Source organism: Hippoglossus hippoglossus, chromosome 20, assembly GCF_009819705.1.
Source record: "Hippoglossus hippoglossus isolate fHipHip1 chromosome 20, fHipHip1.pri, whole genome shotgun sequence".
NCBI lineage: Eukaryota > Metazoa > Chordata > Actinopteri > Pleuronectiformes > Pleuronectidae > Hippoglossus > Hippoglossus hippoglossus.
In genome coordinates this window covers 14265124-14274435 of record NC_047170.1, presented here as the reverse complement: position 1 = coordinate 14274435, position 9312 = coordinate 14265124, and the positions used below count along the sequence as shown (strand labels likewise).

Below are 9312 nucleotides of genomic sequence, written 5' to 3'. Positions count from 1 at the left end.
ACCAAAGCAGTACAAGATTTTTTTTCCAATACTTTTCCCAACTACTGTATTTAAATTAAAATATATTCTCATATCTTACACTATTTCAAATAACGAAATGTGATTCGGTAGCGATCTGTCAAAATCTAATTTACAATTCTGTGTATAAAAAATATAATTTATGGAACCCCGCGAAGTTTGTTCTCCCCCAAAATATAACAGTCAGTTGCACATATATGCACAATATGAACATTACAACCTGTCAAAGTTAGCTCCTTTCTACATGGTTCTTCTTTCTCTTTGCGCTATTTCTCTCTTTTTTCCGTATTTTTACATTTTTTTTGTTCTTCATTTTTTTTTTTTTTTACTGTCTTTTGTTTTTTCTTTTTTTTCTGTTTTGCATTTGAGATATACAAAAATAGATTATGCACAATGCGCCGCTCACACCGTTTCAGAATCCATTTGTGAGACAGCAGCGAGTTCACATGAGAATAAATTATTCAAAGAGAAACTTTTTAAGGCTCCATTCATTCTTTGAAAGGGGACACGTCTTGGAGAAGTCACTGAAATAAATATCCCAACTCCGCTGGGGCCTTTTTGTCTTGTTTGTCTTGTTTGTTCGTTTGTTGTTGTTGTTGTTTTTTTATAATAATAATAATTATTTTTTTTAACTTTTTAATCTACTGAATAGTTCGTGTGTCCTACATCTGAGTCCCACTCGGCTCCTGTGGTGGAGGTTCAACTCGGGTACACTGACATCCCAAGTGGGTGGATCGAGTGGCTGTCCAAGAGCCATGTTCCTAATTGATAAAGGATCTTGGAGTACCAGTGCACCCCGTCCTTCTGCGCACTGGCCTGAGGCTGGGAGCTGAAAAGCAACGAGGACACCCAGTGGGCGAGCCGGACCGGTGCCAGGGCCCAGTGCGCCAGCTCGTGGTCTTGGATCACTGCGTAACAGGACGCGAGCACCTGGTCCACCACCACGGTGCCCTGCGCGGTCACCGGCGCAAACGAGCCCTCGTGCTCCTGCGTGTAAATCCGTGTTACGGTCACCGGCTGGAGTCGCTCTGCGTCGAGCACGAACACCGTCTGTCCGGGTCGCACTTGGCTGGCGAACACCGCCGACATCCGCCTTTGCGCGCGCTCCGTGGAGTTGCTGTGGGCGACGAAGAGGAGGTGCGCGGCGGTGAGGGCGATTTTCTGGCCCGAGTCGGTTTCGATGACGTAGAAGAGCCTCCTGGTCGTCGAGTCTTGGTCTATGAACATGATGAAGTCGGTGTAGACCGGTTGTCCGTGCGCGTCCGCCGCCAGCACCCTGTCGCCGGTCTGCAGGGCTTTAACCGGCTTCTTGGTTCCGTCCTGCAGGGTGACGGTGGAGGAGCCTGGGAAGCAGCCCCCTGACTTTGCTGCCACTGAGTTCTCTGTCAAATAGAAGATTAATAGTGTTAAGAAATAAAATCTTGGCCAAATATAAACTTTTACCACCTCAGAAAACGATCATAAAGTCGTATCACTACATTTTACGCATCGTGGCACAACAAAACCATTTGAAAACATCTCAAAACACAAACACACAGTTCCCTTTAAAGTTTTTAATCACTTTACAGACTTATAAACTTAATAAATCCCTCGTGTTTTGATTCACCACACTTCAGGACCACTGGCTCATTCAAAAGCTCATTCAAGACCCTTTCTTTTTTTTTTTGCTGGTATTTGTTTTTCTCCTCCTGCCTCCTCACATCTCGGGGGCACATATGCATTTTGCATAATGGTGCCTGTCTGCTCCTCGGTGCCAAATGCGTATTGGCTTGGCCCACGTTGTCTGAGGCGATAAAACTCAAAGCCTTGGCTCATCTATTCTTAATTAAAAAACCCAATAAAGAGCAGCCATTGATATTCTAAATCAGCCTGTGGATCGAGCTCCTCTCGGTAAAGAACACTTACGCCTTTCCCAGCTCCTCTCCCCATATTTACTCAGGTGCAGAAACCTCCATGTGACAATTCACACAAATAGGCGACTCACAACTACTATTTACCCAGTGGAGCCACTTTTCCAAGCCTCTCGAGTTGTAGATTTGAATTTAAATGAGGGCCCGGACTCTTAAATGCTTTCTGTTGTGCAACATCAATGTGCCCCTCTCTCCACCACCTCTCCCCGCTTTGTTGTCGGTCCTGATGACAATAATTTTGGCCTTGGTGGAAGCTCTCCACATACCAGTCCCCGGGATCACACTGTCCTGCACAGAAAAGCCGGGTTTCCTGCTCACAATCTGGGGGCTTTTAATCTTCTTTAAAGATTCCCGAGCATGAAATAAGGTGACAACTGAAAACCAGATTTACCCCGAGCGATTCGACATTGTTCGGGCCAAATCCCTTTGGTAAAGTCGCATGACCCCCAATGACACGTCGGCCTGGCCCGCACTGTGATCTCAAAACGAGTGTTCTGAATGATAAATGAGGGATTTATCAATGAAGTCCGAGCTGAGAGAAAGTGCCAGGATTCACCAATCAGTGCGGAGGGATATTCTCTGAGCCCCTGGAGGTGTCCTGTTGCTCAGTGGAGGCCTGAGAGGAAGATCATTTCAACCCAATCCACAAATAAAACTCTTAGAAATAAAAGAAATATTAGATGCGTGAGATAAGAGGTTAACATTTTATCTTTATGACCAAATAAATAAGATATAATTTAGTGCAACCAAAACACTACATCTTATTTAGTTGCAGCTGCATGTGCACGAGTCCACAGGACAGAACCATTTGCTTTTCTAGGTCACAGCGAGCAGCCGTGTGAGACTGTGGCCGTGGTTCCCACCAGGAGACAGTGTGGGGCGATGTAAGATCAAGAAACGAGCTGCAATGCGAAACGCTCACAACGCCACAGGCTGGGATGTGCCCGTATACGTCACTCCTGGAAATATGCATTTAATATTTCCTATAGTGTTCCAAAAAAAAAAAAGCTAGTGAGACTTAATTGGCTTATCTGCTCCAATCACCTATGTTTTGTTATTAATCTTGCTATTATTGATTAATTCTAATTTTGCACTTTATTTCTGATCATTAGGTAAATTCTAGTCCTGAAATATAAAGGAACGAGCTGATTTTGAGTTTTTTGAAGTCTGTGCACGTGGCAGGTGATTCACTCTGAGTTTCAATGAGACATCACCTTCTTTTTCCTGTTTTTTTACCCTTTTCACTTCATTACATCCAATCTAATCTACTTTTTACGCACAAGCAGTTGCTGAAAGTCTGATTTTTGTTTTGTATGAAACTTCTGTCGAGGATGCAGCAGCTGCAGATTCCCTGAGCTGCACCTGCTCTTTATCAGACAGTTACCAGCAACCTGATGGACACTGAGCACATCAGGTGATAGACCTGGTCGTTTCCCTGCAGCCAGCGCCACTGTGCGCATGGCAGGTTTTGTAAAGGTGCAACAAAGGTGGTGTTTCCCCTCCCGTCTCTCACCTGCTTTCACAGAGCAGTGGATGTGGGCTTTGGACTCATAATAGACCCAGTCAAATCCGGCTTCCACCGCCAGCCTGGACAGAGTGCCGTACTTGCTCTTGTCCCTGTCCGAGGTGGTGATGTCCACGGCCCGGCCCTCGTAGTGGAGAGACTCCTCGAAGTGGTGGCCGTCCTCGTCCCAGCCCTCGGTGACCCGCAGCTTCACCCCGGGCCACTGGTTCATCACCGAGATGGCCAGCGAGTTCAGCTTGTCTTTACATCTCTGCGGGAGGGAGAGATGGATCAATTAGTCACCTGTTGTGCCATTAGACTGGGTCATAGCGCGCACACACGAGCTGACCTGGCGCGTAAAGTGCGAGGAAATCTGAGTTAAGGAGAGCACCTGCCACCAAAGCCTCTTTTTAATGACACATTTCTGTTGCTAAGACTCTTAAGTGTCTGAAACCACATCATCTTTTAAGCAGAGAAATTCATTATCAGGTTACAAAGCATGCGCCACACAAGTTTAGCAATGAATATACCTTCCAGGCACATCCATGGAATATTAGCAGGACCTCTGATGTCTGTTTTATAACAACGACTATTAAAATCATATTTGGAATCACTGAGGCCTCACCCCGTGCGTCCCCAACCCCAACCTCACACCCCCTGCTTCCTCCTCTGAAACACTGGCAGTGAACTGCAGCCCCTGATCCTGGATGTGAGCTTGCATTTCTCAGTGTGAGGAGCAGCAGCGTCAGAGGGCACATGTCGGATAAGAAAGCTGCTGATGAAATATTGATAAGGCACCGCATTCGCTTCACTGGCCTATAACATATGGGTCTTTGGTCTTGGGGAGGTGTGAGCATGCGTCCCCTTTCTATCACAAATACGCGTTGGATTGAACGCAACATGCGTCCATTACGCATTCATGAGTTTATATTAGGCCACGAAAAGAGCGGCTCCTTTTTGTTGGTCGCAACTTGTCTGTTTCCTTTAAATAAATAATTGATATGCAGATGATATGAAGATGATCTTCAGGAGCAGCCGGAGCCTTAAAATATCTGGAGTTCGTCCCTATAAATAAATCGTGGCACCCCAACCTCTCCGCGCTCCCTCAATGAAGATGCTTGGCCTTCTCCAAGACAACTATTCTCAACACTCGACCGATATGTCAAATAAAACATCACAAAGAGCCTTTTCACTCCACCCGCGGAGGGAAACTTTCATTCTTCCTCTCCTGCAAAGTCTTGGGGAACGTGACATGCCTCCTTAAGACGCTGCGTTTCGCCTGCTGACTGACAGACTTGTGAAATATCCAGGGATGCTATATGGGAGAAGCACAGAGGAGCGACTATGTGTGACCCAGTGTCCTTTTCCCTTATGGACAAGACCGTGCGTCCTAAAGCAGGAATGTTCACACAGTGACTCGTATAACAACAAAAGAGGAAATAACCGAGTTTCCTCGTTTGCCAGTGGTTGTTTTATAAGGATGTCACACTTGTAGAATGTGTTGGATAAGACACAGATCCATATAAATTTTAAAAAAAACTCCCACATTCTGAGTGGGTTTGTCGGAGTCAAGAGCCGTAAAGCTTAACCTATTTATTAATTCATTAGGTCGTGTGCCGCAAATCAAGCCAAATTCTGCTCAGCCACCGTGAAGCCCAGCAGGGCGCCCCGGACCGGCGCTTTGTGCTCGGGGTAAAGTTGTTCAACAGCCTCCCCTCTTAATCTTTTCACAAATGATTTGGTTAGAGGAAACACTTATCAGCTACCTGTCAGTGCAAACAAGCCGTCAGCTCATCTCTTCCCCCGACACCGTGGGCAGGGACTGCAGGCTCCTGCTGCACTGCCAAAACAATCAGCTTCTTAAAAGCCATTTAATCTGGGGCTGGAACTCTTCTTTAAAGTTCAGATTAACGTGTGTCACCGTGGAAGGCGTGATTTCACAGGTCAAATCAAGTATTTACTTCATTCTTGAGTCATTTATCATCACATTTCACTCAGCACCTTATTCTGCTTTCTCTGGAAAATAGGGGAAACTTCCCTGGAAATAAATGGAATTTAGGAGATTAAGCAACCCCACTGCTACTAAAGAGGACATTTCCTCTTCTTTCGAGACAAATAACTCGCAAGTGCTGCTGGGATGCGTGGATAAGACGAGCACTTTTACAGCTCAGCCTCCAAACTGATGATCCGGCTCACTTTAGGCCCCGTCACTCAATGAAACACCGTCTGTAAAACGCCTCTATTGGCAGCTTTCCACGAGACTGAGCCGTGTCTTAGTAGAAAGAGCTGCTTGTTCAGCCTCTCCTTCATGTACAGGGAATTGATTGATTATTTCATTTACTGCACACACCTCGGGGAGCTACAGCAGACACGTGCCTCGTCCCATGTATGAATACAACATACATTTTCCACAACGTAAGATAACGAGGGAAGTTCGCTGTATTCGTGCGTAAAAGCCCGTGCGTAAAATCCCACTGGATTCATGCGCAAAGCCGTGGAACAGCGCTAAGACTGTTGGCACAGCGTAAATCCCCATGTGATAACGCTTATGCCTTTGTCAGAGTATAGTCTACAAAACAGCTACAGCCACGCTCCCCTTTTGCTTTAATTTTGGGGGTTTTGCAGTGGCACGAACGATAAGGACAATCTCACCTGTTTCAACTTACTCTGGCCTCCCGCTGACCAGAGGTCGTAAGTTCAAATTGCGTCTCAGGCCCAGCCAGGGGTGCGTAAAAGCCCTTTCATGTACATTTCACACTTAGAGTCGGTTGCTGTGTTTTCTATAAACGCTCGGATGCTGAATGGGAAACGGATGACGAAGCAGGAGCCACAGCTATAGTGAGATTTTTAAAAATATAAATCTGTACAATAGAAAGCTGCTGATAACGTATAAGATACTAAAGCAACCATCTCCCGTGTGGCTCTTTGTACGATTTGACTTGGAAACTCAACTGTGCTGCTCTACAGCAGGTGGGGCATTTTGCTCGGATTAAAAGACTTAATGAAGACACGTTTCTCTGTATTCTCAGACGTACAAGTGACATTAAGCCGTTCCTCCTTTTCCCGGAGACCCTGAACCCTCCATGGGGAAACCTCTGCGGGGTCCCTGCACCCCACTTTACGCATCACATCCCCACGCACCTGTGATTTCCTCATCTGTGCGTATGAGAACCTATAGGTCCATGAGAAGATGTAGCGGGTGGGGGGGCTGAGAGGGACGCCGAGACCGCACGCACAGTGAATATTTCATCGGAGCTCGTGCTCATGCATGGTGCGAGGCACGGGTTCAGGGACTCCGGCGCGCGCCTGGCGTCATCACAACCACCACCACCACCACCACCACCGGCATTTTATTATTACTGAGCCAATATCACCCAAGCGCCTTTAATAATTCACCAGCATCTGAGTGCTAAAAGTCATGCTGGAGAGACGCGGCATCCTGCAGCCTGGAGAGAAACCAAGGCTCCAGCTCTGCCATGTACTGCGAGCCTCATCCTCCCTGCACCGACCGAGCTGCGAGCTTTGGTAACTACCTGCCTGCGTGAGGATGGAGTGATTCAAAAAAGATGTCATCCTCCATGCGAGTGCGTTTGTTAACAAAAAAAATAAATTAAAAAAAGGCACCATCACCTCTGTGCGTCTTTTAATTAACCAACCGACTTCCAGCCATTTCTGAAGTCCTGGACACTCTCAAAAGAAACGCCACTGTTTTCACGCGCCGGTGCACACCCTGCGAAAAAGCTAAATTACAGCAGCCTGTGCGAGAAAATGTCTGTATGTGCCACGCCATGCCTGAACGAGCCCGGCTGGTGGAAGCGGTGCGCATCCCCAGAGCTGGAATAAAGAAAAAGGCGCCTGAAACAAGCTGTAATGTCAAAGCTGAAATATGCAACAAACACTGGATGTCTTCATGAAATATAAGGCAGCATGTGATGTGCGCCTATAAGGCAACAAATACTGTTTCACAGGGATACAAATATAGATATGAGGAGAGGGGCGCATTAATATTTTAAATACACTGTCACAACCATGAAGGCCGAGTGTCCTGACTGTCCGCCTGCACATTACTTCTCCAGCTGGATCTCTACATTCGCCTCGAGCCCGCATGCAGCCGCTGAAAACTCCCAATGCTGGAGCTTAAAGCGCATCTTGCTTCTTTCTTTTTTACCGTGAAGTTAAAAAAGCTCAGTGTGAAGAGTTCAGCAGCGGGTAAAACACACTTCACTTAAGGTGCGCAATCGGTCTGACAGGGAGGTTGTGGCACTGCGCAGTGATGGTGCGTCAGGAGACGGCCAGTGGAGGAGAAAACGCTCATTCTGTCTCCTTACCTGAGTCATGAGCCTGTCGGCGCCGGTGTTCTCCTCATCCTTGAATATGATGTCTGTGTTATAATTGGGAGTCAGCTCTTTAAATCGCTCGGAGTTTCTCGTGATCTTGCCCTCGTATCTGCCGCTTGCCCCGAGGGTCTTCTCCGCCACGTTGGGGATGAACTGCTTGTACGCAAGAGGTGTCAGCTTCTTCGGGTGCCTTCTCCTGCCGTAGCCCCTGCCCGGTCCGCATCCCATCCCCGAGGACACCAAGGACAAGCAGATGACACCGGCCAATACGATTCTGGTCCAGAGCAGCATTTTTTTTTGTGTGTGTCCTTTAAAAGATCTCAATCGAGTCGCCGCTGCCCGTCTCTACCGTCTGCCTCTCCCGGCTCTCGCAATGTCCTTGTCTCCTCCTCTACTTCGCCTTCGCCTGGTCTCTACCGTGGCAGGTGCGGAAATGAGCGCCTCAGACAAACGCTAATAACGGGGCACATCGAAGGAGGGTTAAAAAAAAAAAGTAGTGAGGGAATTAAAAACCACGGGATCTAGTCGAGCTGCAGCCGCTTGTGTGAGGCGACCGCTTTTACTGCTTTGTATTATAGGAGCCGATCTATAGCAGGGGAGGGACTTGATTGGCTCGCCTAGACAAACCCTCCTGATGTTATCCCACAAAAAAATCTTAAAAGATTTCTTCCACCTGAGGGTGAGCCTGCGTTGCGGGGAGGAGGGGCAGCTCCATGGGAAAACATCAATTATATACCGCTTTTCCCCCCCTTCACCCTCCCATTTTGCACATTTCACAGGGAAGGGGAGATAGACAGGAGCGGTGGCACAGCGCGGAGCTCCAATCTGAGCCGGCGAAGTGGTTTCTGTGTGTGTGCGGTAATTGAAGTGCGTCTGGAGGAACTTTCCGCACATAACGCATTTCCCAGGAGAATAGAACTGTCCGTGGACGCGCTACTGCGCACGCATGCGCCGGATGATTTTCGCTGAGACCCCGTATCTATCAAATAAATAATTAACACAATGACTGTTTGACTTACTGCGCTTATTGTTGGATTGTAGTGGATTTAATTTCTAAATTGATTTCAACCTTTTCCTTATTAACAGCCTCGTCCAACATGAATACGCACGAACACTCTGGAGACGTTTCATTAAATCTAAGACTAAACAAAGCTGAACAAATATAACGGAACTCAAGTCGTTATTTCCACATTATACCTAAACTCTGTCAAACTTAAGAAAACTTAAAAAATCAATCTGCTCGAGTGTCTCTGCAGTGCGCGCACTTTGGCGCATCCTCCATTTTTACGCATCAAAGCATCCATTTGTTCCTTTAATGATTCTTCCTTCCAATTCATTTTTTAATCTCCCTCTGTACAAAAGTTATTAGTTGCAGCACATTTCTGACTCGCATTGTAAACTTGGCTCTTGTAGAATGAGGGAGGGAACGGGACGTCTAGACAATAACAGATGAGACTTTAGGGCCAATTCTTATTGAAATCTGCCTTTTTAACGTGTTAACTGTTCTGTGTTCATCTGTTTTGGGTCCAGAGTCACCGAGAGG

At 46.9% G+C, this 9312-nt stretch overlaps 1 protein-coding gene across 1 annotated transcript; it reads right to left on the bottom strand.

Moving 5' to 3' along the window:
- Positions 1-346: 346 nt before the first annotated feature.
- shha (sonic hedgehog signaling molecule a) lies at positions 347-8517 on the bottom strand. The gene is made up of 3 exons (XM_034571946.1): positions 7761-8517; positions 3442-3703; positions 347-1400 (listed from the first exon to the last, which is right to left on the bottom strand). The coding sequence occupies exons 1-3, from the start codon at positions 8058-8060 to the stop codon at positions 718-720; spliced, it is 1245 nt and encodes a 414-aa protein (XP_034427837.1). The 5' UTR covers positions 8061-8517; the 3' UTR covers positions 347-717.
- Positions 8518-9312: the final 795 nt, after the last annotated feature.

Bases quoted from the DNA above. Each gene is read 5' to 3' on its own strand.
- shha (XM_034571946.1), bottom strand. From the start codon at position 8,060: ATGCTGCTCTGGACCAGAATCGTATTGGCCGGTGTCATCTGCTTGTCC. The intron at 3,704-7,760 runs GTAAGGAGACAG...TCCCTCCCGCAG, and splicing joins CCGACAGGCTCATGACTCAG to AGATGTAAAGACAAGCTGAA. The intron at 1,401-3,441 runs GTGAGAGACGGG...TCTATTTGACAG, and splicing joins CCACTGCTCTGTGAAAGCAG to AGAACTCAGTGGCAGCAAAG.